The sequence below is a fragment of the Pipistrellus kuhlii genome, unplaced genomic scaffold, assembly GCF_014108245.1.
Source record: "Pipistrellus kuhlii isolate mPipKuh1 unplaced genomic scaffold, mPipKuh1.p scaffold_m20_p_8, whole genome shotgun sequence".
In the NCBI taxonomy this organism is placed as follows: Eukaryota; Metazoa; Chordata; class Mammalia; order Chiroptera; family Vespertilionidae; genus Pipistrellus; species Pipistrellus kuhlii.
This window is the reverse complement of record NW_023425584.1, coordinates 65,458,739-65,475,424: the sequence shown is the minus strand read 5'-3', so window position 1 is coordinate 65,475,424 and position 16,686 is coordinate 65,458,739. Positions and strand designations below refer to the sequence as shown.

The 16,686-nt window shown below is 39.6% G+C and overlaps 1 protein-coding gene across 1 annotated transcript; it reads right to left on the bottom strand.

The window, feature by feature from the left end:
* Nucleotides 1-13,942: 13,942 nt before the first annotated feature.
* On the bottom strand, nucleotides 13,943-16,371 carry ADAM29 (ADAM metallopeptidase domain 29; the record flags this gene model as incomplete). The annotated part of the gene is made up of 1 exon (XM_036425203.2): nucleotides 13,943-16,371. A coding segment is annotated over one exon (2,331 nt), but the record flags the coding sequence as incomplete, so codon positions are not given.
* Nucleotides 16,372-16,686: the final 315 nt, after the last annotated feature.

The following is a 16,686-nucleotide window of genomic DNA, read 5'->3' as shown; positions in this document are numbered from 1 at the left end:
CATGGTGCCACCCTACACAGACACTGTTGAGGGCAAAATAGGACGGGCAAGAAGTATCACTGTTTTCTCTGAGCTGGGTGTTCAGCATGGACTTTGAATCTGTTCTCTGGCAGGCTCTTACTAGCATAGTAGCACACTGGAAGAGAAAATAAAAAGCAGAGTAGAGACAGTGTTTGGGTTTATGAGCAGGCCAAGGTGGAGGAGGAAGAAAAAGACAAGTGTTAAAATGAATTAATGTTTGACTCAAGACAAGTCTCAGAATACTTCACACATTTGTCCTTAAGAAATTTTAAGGCATCACAGTCCATGTGGCTGAGTTAGTTGACTATTGTCCCTTGCACCAAGTGATCACTGGTTCAATTCCCAGTCAGGGATCATACCTAGGTTGTGAGTTTGTTCCCATTAGGGGGCAGGCAAGAGGCAGCCAGTCACGGTTTCTCTCTCATAGATGTTTCTATCTCTTTCTCCCTCTTCATTCCTATCTCAAAGTCAATTAAAATGTATTGAAAACAAAAGAAATTGTATGGCAGTGTGAGATTGTGGGTATACAAGAAAATGGTGATTGGTCATAGATTGACACCCTTTGAACCTGGTTGAATGAGACTTAGTGATTAATGATACTATGGTTTAACTGAATGAATATGTGTAAATATTTTCACAATAAATATATAAAACAAAGGAAAGTAAACTTATATAAAATGTTTGAGAGGGAGTTTCTATTTATACCTGTGGACTTGTTATAAATATTAATATTTTCCATTTTATTTGTATTATTTTTTGAAATATTTTTTATCTCTCAGTTATAGCTGCCATAATACTAAATATTAATTTCAGGAGTGCCCCCAGTGATTAGACTTTATATAAAATACTAAGTTATTATCCAGATAAATCTTATACCAATCTAACAAAATACATACATAATGAGAATATTATTTACTGTATTCCCTATGCTGTATTTTACATCTCCATGACTAATCTGTTACTACCAATCAGTACTTCTGAATCCCTTCAACTTTTTTACCAAACTTTCCAACCCTCCTCTGATCTGATAACCACTAAAATGTTCTGTATACCTATGAGTTTATTTCTTTTCTGCTTGTTTCTTTATTTTGTGGGTGTGATGTTTGTGTGTGTGTGTGTGTGTGTGTGTGTGTGTGTGTGTTTTTGAGGGGGTGGTGGATTCAATTGTTGATAGCTGTATATTTACTGACGTTATTGTTCATACTTCTAATCCCTTCTTATTCTTGTTCTTCTCTTGCTCTTGCTCTTGTTATTGTTCTCCTCCTCCTCCTCCTCCTCCTCCTCCTCCTCCTCCTCCTCCTCTTCCTCCTCCTCCTCTTCTTCCTCCTCCTTCCTCCTCCTTTGCCTCTTCCTCCTTTCCCCCTTTAAAATGTCATGTAATACTACTTTGGTTGTGATGAACTCTTTTAACTCTTTCTTTTCCTGGAAACTGTTTATTTGTCCTTCAATTCTAAATGATATCATTGCTGGGCAGAGTAATCTTGATTGCAGGTTTTTGCTTTTCATCACTCTAAATATTTCTTGTCATTCCTTTTGGCATGTGAAATTTCTATTGAGAAATCAGCGAAGAGTCTTATGGGCACTCCCTTGTAGGTAGGTAACTGCAATTTCTCTTGCTGCTTTTAAGATTCTTATGTATTTAACCTTTTGAATTTTAATTATGATGTGTCTTGGTGTGGGATTCTCTGGGTTCATCTTAGTTGAAACTCTCTGCACTTCCTGGATTTGTATTCTATTTCCTTCACCCAGTTAGGGAAGTTATATCTGCCACACATGTATGTGGGGCCAGCTTGTGCAGTGTCTCTGCTCCTCCTACCAGTGTCAGTGGCTTCCCTATATCCTTAGTGGTAGGATTTCTGTTAAGCTATATTTCATGCTGATCAGGATGATTGTTTTTCTTTTGTTTAGTTGTATTTCTAATGTGTTTGTGGAGAATGAAGAGTACAGTAAAACATTTACATAACTGTATAAGAATAAGTTCTGAGTTTTACACTCACATCTATAGACCTATTTTTAACCACCCCAATATATTAGAGATAATAATAAAAATAATAATATATGGAAGTAGTTTAAAATATTTTTCTTGTGCAATGTGACCAAATAATTTATTATTTAAGATTGAAAGAAAATCCAATTCTACAAATAAGAAATTGAAGTCAAGAATTTACATCAAGATGGCAGCATCAGCAAATGCAATACAGTAAACCCTCAATTTTGCAGACCTTGATTTAAAGAATTTTGAATTTAACAGACAAAATTTCTGGTCCATGTGTAATTTGTGAAAATTTAAATCTTGTTAATTTTAACTGCTTTAAACCAAGATTTGCTTATAATTAAACCAATAGGTTAAGACTTTGTTATTAATTCACTGTTATTTTTAACAAATTTTAATGAATAGGCCATATGTTGGGGAAAAACACTAGTAATTTCATCAATAGAAATGAATATTACATATCAACAGCTATAGCCTACATATTTAAATTCAAGAGTCATTGCTTATAAACAGTGTTTGGCTAATGATTAGCATATAATCACACCAAATTGCATGTTGTAATTGGTTTTATTGGCACTTGGACTGACTTTCTGCAATAGTTTTAACATATACCAGCCAATATTCCAATGTGAATAAGCTATTGCCTTAGCTGTGTGCATTTGTTAACTCATGTGTGAATGGTGAATGCATGCATTTACTAGACCTATTCAGTATAATTTACAATTACAGTAATACACTATGGAAACTGTATTGTGAAATTAAACTTTTCATACATACTTCATTTTAATTACACAAACATGTCTACATAAGTAAAAAGAGGTAAACTAATTTGTCATTTTTTTAATCATTGTTGATACATAGGTTTAGTATACATAAGTAGGAAAAAAGAATTTTCTATGGAAAAGTGTGAATAGAAATGAAGACTTTATAAGTAACAGAAAACAATGATTCCAAAGAAAAGATATCAAGCTATGTTAAATGAAGATATTTTTAAAAATCACACAGAAATGAGTACATGATCCAGTATATCAAAGGACCTTCATTAGGCGTTTTCATTTTTATATTAACTGCTGTAGGAAGTGGGTTTGATCAGTGTGTTTTATGTTTCTCATAGCATATTTCACTTTCTTATTTTTTTTGTGTTTTTTTTGTTTTGTTTTTTGTACAATGTTGTTATTACTTTAAGTGCTCTCAATATTTAATGATCTTATGTTAACTATGGATATTCATGTTATAAATAAAAGTTGACATGAATATGTAAATTATTGAATGCAATTTGACTAATTTCTAAATGTGTATTTTTGCCCCAACCACTCTGTCTAAATTTGTGCTTGAGACCATTTATTTAGGCCTGTATTATTAATTTATGTTTCCCAAGTGTGTAGCATAGTATCTTAACATTATGTGGTTTTATTCATATTTTGTTCACAGGAAAAAGTAACAAATCAGTACCATCAAAAGGCATTATACTTATACCAGATTTCTCATTTGCATAAAGATGTGCTAATGTGTTTGTATTATTGAGGCAAATATTTTTGTATTTCAATTTTTTATACAAGCTTATGACATAAATGCATCTACATGAAGACTGAAATTGAAAATGATCTTGCAATCCTAAAAATGTGGGATGTTTGTGCCTTGTGAGAAAATAGTATCCAATCCCCCAAAGACTTCCTCCATCCCTTTGGGATTATTTATTTCCTTTGCATTTGTGAAGGTATATTTTGTCTTCCATATACTCCCACCTGCAATTGCTACCCTTCTAGTTTGATTTTATTCCATTTTACATGGTGCTAAATGTGGGGGAGCACAGGATACTTGGTTGAAAAATCTGTAAGAAGGAATCTCTGAAAGGTCGGGGGGCCTTTAGGGTGACCTTGCAAAAGGCAGCAGACCCTGCCTTGACTTTTCCAAACAAGTCTGAGCCCCCAGGTGTTTACCAGAATCTTTATGCTTAATATTAGTGTCCTTGCTTAAAGGACACTGCAGATACATATGTCCTCCCAAGATTACTTACCCTACTGATTGTATCTACAAGATAAACTTTATCTCAAATTGCTGCTACAATAAAAGCCTGAAGAGGCAGACAATCAGGCTGTCTGGCTCTTTTAGCCCTCTTTTTCACAGCAATCCTGTGTCAGAGTAATCATTCATCTATTGCTCAGGGTCTGCTGGTCAGCCCCAACAAATAAAAATTGTTCTTCTTCCTAAGAATATAATAAAATATAAACACATTTAAGTAACATCCATCTAACCCATGGTACTTCTTCCTTCCAGTAACACCATCACCTGTTGCTGACTGAACACTATGGTACATTGTAATACCTGTATAATACAATTGATAAATTCCTTTTATAATCTATTAAAGCTCAATTTTGTTCCTTTCAACCAAGTAAAAGATACTAATAGGAAATAATAAGTCTCAGAGATCCCCCTCAAGATGTGAATACTTGGTAAAGACTCTTGTCTATTCGTGTGCATGTACATGTACATGTACGTGTGTGTGTGTGTGTGTGTGTGTGTGTGTGTGTGTGTGTGTGGTGTGTACATGTATAAACAAATTCTACTGCTTCTTTCCTTTACACAAAATTCTTGAGTGACTTACCAGCAGAAGAATTAATGATTCCTGAGGTCATTTCTAGCTAAAGACATACTCATTGATAGTTTGTATTTTCCTTTGAGACCTCACATGCCAAGAAGAAATATAAATACCCCCCCCCCTTTTTTTTGTTTCTGGATTGATTACATTCTATAATAGATGTAGTTACCTAGCAGCAAGACTCTCCCAGTGCTACAGACCATGGCAACTGGTTAAAGTTCCTCTTCATTGTGACTCTACCATCTCCAACAAACTTTACTTCTAGCTACTCTTTAATAGGTATAAATGTGACTGATCTCCATCCTATGAAATACTACACTGCTGTAAAAAGGAAGAATTTTTACCATGTGCAACAGCCTGGATGGACTTGGAGACTATAATGCTAAGCAAAATAAGCTAGTTGGGGAATGATAAATATCACAGGATCTCACTCATTTGTGGAAACATAATGAACAACATAAACAGATGAATAAGAATAGATCCAGAGATATAGAAGCTTTAAACAGACAATCCAACCTCAGAGGGAAGGCAGGGAGGGAGGGGGTAAGAGATCAACCAACGGATTTGTATGCATGCATACAAGCATAACCCACAGACACAGAAAGTAGGGAGAGGGGGAAGGCATATGCTTGGGGGCAGCAGTGGGCAGGAAGAAGTCAATGGGGAAAATGAGACATATGTAATACTTTCAACAATATAGAATTTAAATTAAAAAAAATTCTATCTGGATTCCTTTATAGGAACAAAGGCACTTTTGTCTGTAATGGCTAACTATTATTATGAGGGATATAAGCAGAGGACCTCCTATTCACCATCTTTATGGACATATAATAATTTTAAGAGGTTCAGAAGAATTTTTAAAGATATAGAAAGTCATTCTAAGCAAAAACATAATGTTTTCAAAAGTTAAGATTTTAGTAAACACACTGCTCATGTGGTAACAAATTGACGGGCTGTTCAAATATATTGTAGTCTTTCCAAATAGAAGAGTTGAGTGGTATGAATAAAAATAGGCAGAGGATTATTGAGAATACCACTAAGTGTCATATTAACAAGATTTTATTCTTTTGGCCATGGGCTCCCTACCCCCATAGCCACAAGCTCGATAATGTTCACAGCATAGATAGTAAGCATAGGATTTATCTTCTTGAAGGCAAGATGAATATGTCATAGATCTCTTCCTGAAAGGAAAATAGTATAAGACTTAGTGAAGTTTGCATTTCCATCATTACTAATAATTTGAACATCCTTTATACATTTACTGGCCATTAGATAGCCTCTTTTTTAGTAATGACTGTTGAAGCTCTTTGCTAGTCTTCTTTTGAGCTCTATGTCTGCTTCACATTGATTCGAAGATCTATCTGTCCTATCATAAAGTTCTACTTCCATTTTCCTTTAATAGTTTTATCCATCAAACTTTGACACTTTGATATGAAGTCAAGCTGCGTGATGTAGAAATAAAGATGTATCTTTTACAAATTGATATCTTATCTACCCAACACAAGTTGGCCTGAGCCAGCAGTTAGACATCCCCCAAGGGCTCCTGGATTGTAAGAGGGTACAGGCCGGGCAAAGGGACCATCCAACCACATTACATGAATTTTGTACACCACGCCTCTAGTTATAATACAAAGTAATTTTACTGCTCCTCATTTTCATGTTTGCATTCCTTGTTTTCCTCCTTACTTGTCTATACTTGTAATAATAAAAAATAATTTATTATGTTTTTCCCCTTCAATTTTTTATATTACACAAATTTTGTTATTTTAATGGCTACTCTAGAGGTTGTAACATGCATCTATGACATCATCTATAATAATAAAAGTGTAATATGCTAATTAGACTGGATGTCCTCTTGGACATCCTTCCAGATGACCTTCCAAATGAAGCCAGGGCTCAGAAGGAAAACCAGGTCCTAACCGCTGGCTCCTTACTGCTCACCTGCCTGCCTGCCTGCCTGATTGCCCCTAATTACTATACTGCCAGCCTGATAATCCCCTAACTGCTCCCCTGCCACCCTGATTGTCCCTAACTGCCTCTGCCCCTGCAGCTTTGTCCAAAAGGACATCCAAAATTATGTCTAGGAGGTCGTTTGGCTCTCTGGTCTAATTAACATATTACACTTTTATTAGTATAGATTACTGACTATATTTCCTATGCTGTACTTTAATTCCCCATGACTCTTTTGTAACTAACAATCTCTACTTCTCAATCCCTTCGCCTTTTTTTAAATCCTCACCCAAGGATATGCTTTTATTGGTTAGAAAGAGAGAGAGAGAGAGAGAGAGAGAGAGAGAGAGAGAGAGAGAGAGAGAGAGAGAGAGAGAGAGAGAGAGAGAGAGAAATTCATCAATGTGATAGATAAACATATTGCCTTCTGTACACAATCTGATTGGGCATCAAACCCACAACCTATGTATGTGCCCTAACCAGGATCAAATCCACAACTTTTCTAATGTAAATGAGAATGCTCTAATCCAGCGGTTGTCAACCTTTTGGACTTCACAGACCACCAGTGGCCCACAGACCACTGGTTGACAACCACTGCTCTAATGAACTGAACCACCCATCCAGGGCTCAGTGGTTCAGCTGGGCTCACTGCTTCACACCCAGGGGCTGTAGTGCTGGACCAGGCCTCTCCTACGCTGCCACCTCTCCAGCAAAACTACCTTTCCAATGCTGCCTTTGTGAAAGGGGATCGCCAGGACCACCATGTCTGGCCTGGCAGTGTAGGCTCACTGGCCCTGCCCCCTACTTACTGGTTGTTCCGGAAGGTTATCTGGAAGACATTCAGTCTATATGGCATAATTATCATATTACCCTTTTATTAGTATAAATTAGAGGTCCAGTGCATGAAATTCGTGCATGGGGGTGGGAGGGTCCTTCAGCCTTGCCTGCACCCTCTCCAATCTGGGACCACTTGGGGGATATATGCCTCTAGAAATCCAAGACCCCTGGCTCCTAACCACTTGCCTGCCTGCCTGTCTGATTTCCCCAACCACATCCTCCTGCCTGCCTGCCTGCCTGCCAGATTGCCTCTAACAGCTTCCCTGCTGGCCTGGTTACCCCTAACTGCCTTTGCCTCACCCTGCACTTGGGGCCTAGGATTCTCTCCTCTGGCTGGTCACAGGCACCTGGGACCAAGGCTTCCCTCTCTCTGACCAGCTGCAGGCACCCAAGACACAGGCTGGCTTCACCCGGGGCCAGCTGCAGTTGCAGGCAATTGTGGGAAGGCAGCTTTGCCAGAGCAACAGTAGCTGGTGCCTAACACAGCAGGCAGATGGCTTGTCCCCTTCCTGGGCCACATCCTGGCAGGTCCCCATTCCTATCTCCCATTGTTGAGTATCTGAGCCATTATTACATGATGTTGTGAGGGAGTGATGACCATTTGCATATTAGCTCTTTATTATATAGAATAATATACTATTTGTATTATTTTAAAGTTATTTTTTTTTATTTTACCCATATATTTACTCCTTCTTATATATTTCACATCCACCTCCACATGCATTTTCCTTTGAAGAAGGAACCAAGGTCATCGTTTTGGATAAAGATAACAATGAAGCAGAAACATTTAGTCTGATTCAATAGTTACAAAGCACAGAACAGCTTTGGAGGAGCTGTGCTTCTAGTCCCTTAAGGAATTCAGTCCAGGCCCCACTGCAGCAGATGTCCCCATCACTCTGCCTGGGAGGAGAATGAAACTTAGAGATCGGATCTTATTGTTTTAAATATATTTTATTGATTTTTAGAGAGGAAAGGAGAGGGAGAGAGAGATAGAAACATCAATGATGAGAGGGAATCATTGATTGGCTGCCTCCTGCACCCCCCATCAGGGACCAAACCCTCAATCTGGGCATATGCCCTTGACCAGAAACAAACCTGGTACCCCTCAATCTACAGTCCAAGCCAAACCAACCAGGGCTCTTTATTTTTAAAGAGATGACTGTTTTATATAATAAAAGCCTAATATGCAAATTGACTGAACAGCAAAATTACTGGTGGAATGACTGGTCACAATGATACACACTGACCATCAGGGGGCAGATGCTCAATGCAGGAGCTGTCCCCAGTCTGCAGGCCCAGGCCAGCCAAGGTGAATGCCAGTGGGGGACCTCCAATTGCCCCACTGATCACCCCACAGATTGACCTTGATCGCCAGCCATGCCTAAGGACCTTACCTGTGCATAAATTTCAGGCACCAGGCCTCTAGTGCGTATATAATGGATGATATTTCCCAAAGTATATAAACATATTAGACCAATACTTCAAGAAAAGAATTTCTAGCCTTAGCTGGCTTGGCTCAGTGGATAGAGCATCAGCCTGAGAAGTGCACACACATACTCAGTGCACAAAATTTGTGCAGGGGGGTGGGTGTCCCTCAGCCCAGCCTACACCCTCTCCAATGTGGGACCCCTTGAGGAATGTCTGGGACCCCTCTCACAATCCAGGACTCTACTCCCAACTGCTAGCCTGCCTGCCTTCCTGATTTCCCCTAACTGCTTCTGCCTGCCAGCCTGATTACCTCCTAACCATTCCCCTGCCAGCCTGATTGATACCTAACTGCTGCCCTGCAAGCCTGTTTGCCCATAACTGCCCTCCCCTGCAAGCCTGGTCCCCCCCTCCCCCAACTGCTCTCCCCTGCAGGCCTGGGTCCCTCCCAACTATCCTTCCCTGCAGGCTTAGTCATTCCACCAACTTCCCTCCTCTGCTGGCTTGGTCACCCCTAATTGCCCTCCCCTGCAGGCTTGATTGCCCCCTACTGCCCTCCCTTGAAGGCCTGGTCCCTCCCAACTGCTCTCCCCTGCTGGCCATCTTGTGGTGGCCATCTTGTGTCCACATGGGGGCAGCTATTTTTGACCACATGAGGGCAGCCATCTTGTGTATTGGAGTGATGGTCAATCTGTATATTACTCTTTTATTAGATAGGATAGAGACTTGGTGCATGGGTTGGGGCCAGCTGGTTTTCCCTGAAGGGTGTCCCAGATCAGGGTGGGGGTTCCCTTGGAGTATGAGGCAGCCTGGGTAAGGGGCTTGTGGTGGTTTGCAGTCTAGCCATGCTCCCTGGCAACCCAAGCAGAGTATCTGGGATTTATTTATCTTCTACAATTGAAACTTGATTCAGAGCCAAGCCTTCTGCTTGCTCTGTGGCAGCAGCCATTTCTGTTGGGATTTATGTATCGTCTATAATTGAAACTTTGTAGCCTTAAGCAAAGGCTTGGGCCTGCCAAGGTGTGCAGAAAGCTTGGCTTCCTCCATCCCTGGGGGCAACCTTAGTCTCCTGTTCTTTCCATCTCTGTGCCTGCTACCATTTATGTTTAGATTTATGTACCTTCTATCATTGGGACTTTGTAGCCTTGAGTGGAGGCCTAGGTCGGTAAGGGAAGGTGGAAAGTTTGGCTTCTTCCATTGCCATGAAAACCCAAGTCTCCCTCCTGCTCTCTGTGGCCGTAGCCATTTTGTTTGGGTTTATTTTCATATTTGCTCCTGATTGACTTGTGGGCATGGTTTTTGGGTATAGTGGAGTGATAGTTAATTTGCATATTATTCTTTTATTAGATAGGATGGATCCATCCCACAATCTAGGCATATACCCTTAAGTGAAATCAAACCCACGACTTTCACTTCTCAGGCTGATGCTCTATCCACTGAGCCAAGCCAGCTAAGGCTAGAAATTCTTTTCTTGAAGTATTGGTCTAATATGTTTATGTACTTTGGGAAATATCATCCATTATATCAACCGGGGACAGGGAGTGAACCCATAACTCAGATAGGTGCCCTTGACTGGGAATCAAACCTGAGACCTTTCAGTGTGTGGACTGACACTATAACCGCTAACCAGAACTATTACTTATTTTTAATTCTTTTTCTTCTCCTCTTCTGGGACTCCAATGATATTGTTTATTTATATGCTCTATATGTAATATCCTATGTTTAACATTTTTCTAATGTGTGTAATTGATATTTGTCACTGACTTTTCTTCACACAATGCAGCCTGTAATTCAAATTGTTTACTGATTTCCTGAATTTAGGTGTTTTATTTTTAAGCTCTAGATTATGTATTTGATAACTGCATAAGCATTAATTTTCTGGCAAAAAGACTTTTCCTTCTTTCACATATGTAGTTTGTTCATTTTTTCCCCCCAGTTTTTCTAAAAGAGCAATCATAGGGATTTTTTGTTCATTTTCTTCTTTTTACACTCTTCAATGATCTTTTAGATGGCTTCTAACTCCTTTTACTACCTTTGTTGTTGTTTTCTTATTTTGGCCAAAAATTTCTGGGTAGAATTACCTTTGACTTAAGGAATTTCCATATTTCCTCTGAAAGATAGAGTTAATGACAACTTCAGTACAATTAGGAATTGAGTTTAGTCATATAATATTGTAATTTTAGTAAAACACATATACCTAAATGGACTTTCTATTGAGAGCCCATATACCCCTATTTTCTCAGTTTTGAAAAATAATGGTGACTACATATTGATACCCAAATCTTGAAAAACTCAATTTTCTAGCATCTATTCCAAGCTCCTTCAAAATCAGGCAAATGTTTTAAATGGAAAACAATACATATCTTTGAGGCAAGCCCCTTTCATTAGGTACAACAGATTCTAGATATTTCTGCCTTTAAAACTTTTCACTTTCTTACCAGCTTCCCAAAGAGAACCTAAACTTAACAAATGTGTAGGGAAAACTAACTTTGAATTTGATGTCTAACATCAATCTAGACTCTTCTACAAACTAAGATGTTTTCTGGGTTCTCTCTTTTTAACAGAGGCACACTGTATGGGCCAAACTTGATCCTTATTTTACTAGTATACTCAACATTAACACATCCTGGGAAACAGTCATTTTGTTCCAGGAGGAGAAAGTATTAATAATTCAGCTTATTTTCCCTCCTCTATAATTTTTGTATTAAAATCTTCATGTCTTCCACAATTCTCTGATACTTTTAAAGTATACATTTTAAAAATTTGACATTACATAGTTATTTTCAGAAAAGTCAGTTATCTACCAAGGCCTATTCAGAATTGGAAATATGTTATTTTTTATCTAATTTTATAACCAAAGAAACCCAGGAATTGGGAGATAATTGCTATTGCCATCTTGTCTTTTCTTATTTTGTTGGAAACTTATAAATTCAAGTAACTTTCCTAAGATGGTAAAAGGCATAACTTTCCTTTACCAAGTAACTTTTCTAAGATGGTAAAGTGGTAAGGAAAAACTCAAACAACTACTTTTGATGCTTTCTCATTCTTGCTTTTTTATTTTATTTTATTTTATTTTATTTTATTTTATTTTATTTTTATTCTAAGATCAGTATTGTAACAATCACAATTCAGACAGAAAAGAGAAAACACATTAGTGATAGAAAACACATTTTAGAGGTATAGGTATAGAATTAAATATAAAGAATTGGGAAAACAAGTATTGAAGAACAAAACAAGTTAAGGAAGACAATGTGCTACTAGTTGGTTAGTAACCATGAAATACTAAGTGTAAGAAGGTAATTTCATTCATGGAACTGAGAAGCAAAGGAAAAAGGTTAGGGTTATATGAATCTAATAGAGGCCTGGTGCACAGATTTATGCACCAGTGGGGTCCCTCGACCTGGCCTGTGCCCTCTCACAATCCAGGACCCCTCAGAGGATGTCAGAGAGCTGGTTTTGACCAGCTCTGCAGGACAGGCTAAAGGACCCCACCTGTGCATGAATTCATGCAACAGGCCTCTAGTATGCATATAAGATCTTCCCACCCTCTACCCTCCACCTTTCCCTCTGAGATTCATCAGTCGGTTCCATGTTTCTCATGCCTGTGGTTTCTGCTACTGTGTTGAGCATCTGCCTCTTGGTGGTCAGGAAGTGTCATAGCTACCAGCTAGTTGGCCAGTTGCTTAGGCTTTTATATATATAGACTAGAGTTCTGATGCATGAAATTCATGGCCCCAGCTATTTCACAGCCCTGCCCCCCCCCCCCCCACTTGCACCTGCCTTGGCCTGGCGCTGCCCACATCCACCACCATATACCTCTGGCTTCCCAGTTTCACAGAACCCCTGGATCAATCATCCAACAGAGGGTGAACTGGGCCTCCCCCTTTGGGGTGATTGTGTGGCCTATCCCCCACCAATCTCATCGCAACCACTCTGGCTGGCCTGGAGCCAGTGGGTTCATAGTGTGGTCACCCAGATGGTTGGTCATTCTGCCACTCGGCCATTTGGTCTATCTGCATAGTACACTTTTATTATTATAGACTAGAGGCCCAGGGCATGAAATTCATGCATAGTAGGGGAGGTGTCCCTCAGTCCAGCCTGCACCCTCTCCAATCTGGGAACCCTTGAGGAATGTTCAACTGCCTTTTTTCCCTCTCACAATTCAGAACTGCTGGCTCCCAACTGCTGCCTGCCTGCCTCTCTGATTGCCCCTAACTGCTTCTGTCTGCCAGCCTGATCACTCCCTAATCACTCTCCTGTCAGCATGATCTATGCTTAACTTCTCCTCTGCCAATCCAATTGCCCCTGACTGCCCTCCCTGAAGGTCTGCCCCCCCACCCCCCTCTAAATGCCCTCCCCTGCAGGCCTGGTTGCTTCCAACTGCCCTCCCCTACTGGCTTGATCACCCACAACTGCCTTCCTTGCTAGCCATCTTGTAGTGGCCATTTTGTGACCACATGGGAGCAGCTATCTTGTGTGTTGGAGTGATGGTCAATTTGCATATCACTTCTTTATTATTTAGGGTAGTATTATAGGGCTGGCCTTTGGATCTGAGGCGCAGAACTCTGACAGTAGGTGCAAAGCTGAGCTGAGCTGGTGCAGAAGATTTGGGATACTGCTAGAGAGCTCAAAGAGGACGCAGAACTCTGAAAGTAACATTAGACAGCTATGCTGATATCTCTCAGGCTGACAATGAGGTTGGTATGGAGTGATCTTTTTAAAAAAGGATATTGAACCCAAGTATAACTACAAGTGTAAAATCTGTTATTCAGATAACATTAACCTACAGGAAACAAAGAGACTCCCAGATTGCCAAACGCCCATTCATTCTTCCTATTGCAGATCCCTATAAGAAGAGTGCTGGTACAAAAATGTAGTTTCAACGATGCAGGGCTCAAAACGGAAAGGGGTTTTGGAGCTGAGATGCAGTTACTTAAATACTGGTACACCATCCATGTGCCATGCCATTTCCAGAAAATATCAAGAAACAAATTGTAGGTAAAAAAATAAAATAAAATCTTCTAATTGTTTAAAATGAAGAAGAGTAATTAGAAACATTTTAGGAATTACCATTTTTAATGAATCCCTGTTTGGATACATTTTTTTTTTTTTTTGGTACTGATTGCTTTTGTTTCCCATGTTGACTCTGGGAGAATAACATTTAGGTTGACTATTTTTTTGGATCTGGTCTTACAGGTTGAATCAGAACAGGTTGTTAGGGTCTTGGTTGTGGAGGTGGAATATTTAGTGAGGGTCCCCGTCGTGGAGGTGGAATATTGAGTGAGGGTATCCGTCGTGGAGGTGGAATATTTAGTGAGGGTCCCCGTCGTGGAGGTGGAATATTTGGCCTTGCTTGTGGCTTCATTTGAGGTTGAGGCTGATCAATTTTCTCTTTTTTCTTTTTTCTCTTCATCCAAAGACAAAATAGACAACATAATAAAACTAACAACAACAAAAGTGAAAACACTATGACATAAATCTTCTTTATCTTCGTTCTCCTAGGTGGTGGACCACTGTCAATACTACCTCCATGGCCATGAATTAGACAGTTGGGAGGGTCCCATAGATAGTTGCAATGGCAGTGATGTTTATTGTTGCAGATCCCCCGCTTATTACAGAATGTAGGAGAACAATCACTGTCCAAGTTAGATATATGGACGCACTTCTTGTGGATGCAGAGGTGTTCTTCACCACACTCTGTGCCATCTTTCACTGCACCTATATCAGGTGTGGTCATCCCAATGTGGGCGTCAGTACCCCAGCAGTCGACACTATTGTAATGAATCCAATGCACAGTAGAATGATCTGTTAGAAGGGGAATTTCAGTTATGTTCTCACACTGAATCCTCCCACACAAGATATCTGACATATTACATTTTACATATGAAAAGTTTTGGGTACCACAGTGACCAAACCGGTCACCTAGAGTGTTTATTTTCTTGTAGCAACTGTAAATTGCATTCTTTGCCTTTTCACCAAAAATCTGCTTACACTGTAAATTGCGATCAGTACATCTCTTTTCATAACAGTAAGCACTTGCATTACAGGGAATTCCATCTTCCACATATACATCATCTGGGCACATATGGGATGTTCCATTGCACCATTCTGGAAGATCACATTCATTGATTTCCTTTCTACACACATCCCCTGATGGTAAGAACTGGCAGTCCTTGCAACAAAGCCCATAAGCACAATTAGACCCCAAAGTGAGAGTGCAGTTTGACAGACAGCAGGCATCTTTTGAGCATTGCTGCAAAGGTCCACAGTCACATTCCTCTTCATCTTCAACAATACCATTCCCACAGCGTTTTCGATTTAATATGTCACTTGTGTATATGGTGTAGAGCAAGCATTTTGTCTGACGTAAGGAATAATCCCACAAAAAAGCAAAACTACAATTGCTAAATTTAGTTATTGCTGGGTTATCATTATGCATTATACACTTATATTTTCCACACGTACACAAAATACGATCATGATACATACCCAAATTATGACCTATATGATGAGCCATTGCAATTCCAATAAGGCTCAAGGACTGTCTTGTAAAAGTAACAATTGCACAACTATGGCCTGGTCTACAGAGTCCTGCAACATAGCCTAAACCAGTCAATCCTCTTAATGTCCTATGTATTAAAAGATGTGCAGCATCATGTGGTAGGCGGGGAAAAAGGTTTGCAGCCTTCCAACGACAAAATATTCTCAGAGATCTCTTTACATCATCTACTTCAATGGGATTTTCTTTAGTCCACACCTCCATGCCAAATAATAAAACCTTAACACCTATTACCTCATAAATAGAATCTGCTATATTCACCATAACATATAGGTCTTCCTGCACTGATGAGACATTTTTATTTCTTTGAAGATAGAGAGTATTGTCAACTACCACTACTATTTCAATAAGGTAACTGTGGGGCCACCAGCCCTCATAAGAACTTTGCTTCAGAGTAGAATCACCAATCTCTTGAAACTCAAATTGCTGCACAGTTTCCTCTTGCATAAAACCAGATTTCATGGTTTGGTATTGAGTGTCCTCTCTGTCCATTTTATATATCAGATGTTCAAATTTGGTAGAAAAAATCATGGGCTTAATTTCATAAGCAATGTCATTTATCTGTAACAAGCCTCGAAAGCCACCAAAACAGGTACTGAGGGCAACCAGGGATTCTGGGTCCCCCTCCACATAACCATGATAATAGCAGTCATTCTGAACAAAAGGCTGATCCTCAAGGAGAGCGCCTTGATCGCTATAGGTGAACACTGGAAAGTGTCTGGAGAGCAAATGCTTCTTGACCTTCATGTAGACAATGTGCCTCTCACCCCCAAAATGCATACCATAACAGAGCCAGCCTGGAAACTTCATGCTAAGGCCAGTGCTTGTTATTCTCAAGGGAATCACCACTTCTGGAGGACTGTGATGTTGAGGGTGCTCAGCCCAAGTGTGTCCAGAAAAGGACAAAAACACCCCAACCCAGTGTAGTAGGAGCATGATCCTCACATACAACAGGATTTCAATTGAAGTAATTATGAAGCTACCATTATGGAAACAGAGACCAAAGCAGGCAAGGATGGGTCAGGGATGATTTCGATCCTTATTCTCAGTTGGTCAATGTGCAGGGCTAATTATGAAGGATTAGTCTTCTGGCAAAGTTGAATCATTAGAAGAACATTAGGCCTATAAGTAAAACAAAAACAACATGTGGATGGGTATTTATAACACAAGTTGGTGAAGAGCAAGAAAAAGGTATGCAATAAAAGAGGTTAATGTTTTGATGATGGAATGACTCAAGAAAGTGCCTAGAATTTGCCCTTAAATATTGATAGGGCAGAGGGGTATTAAAAGTGTATAGAAGAA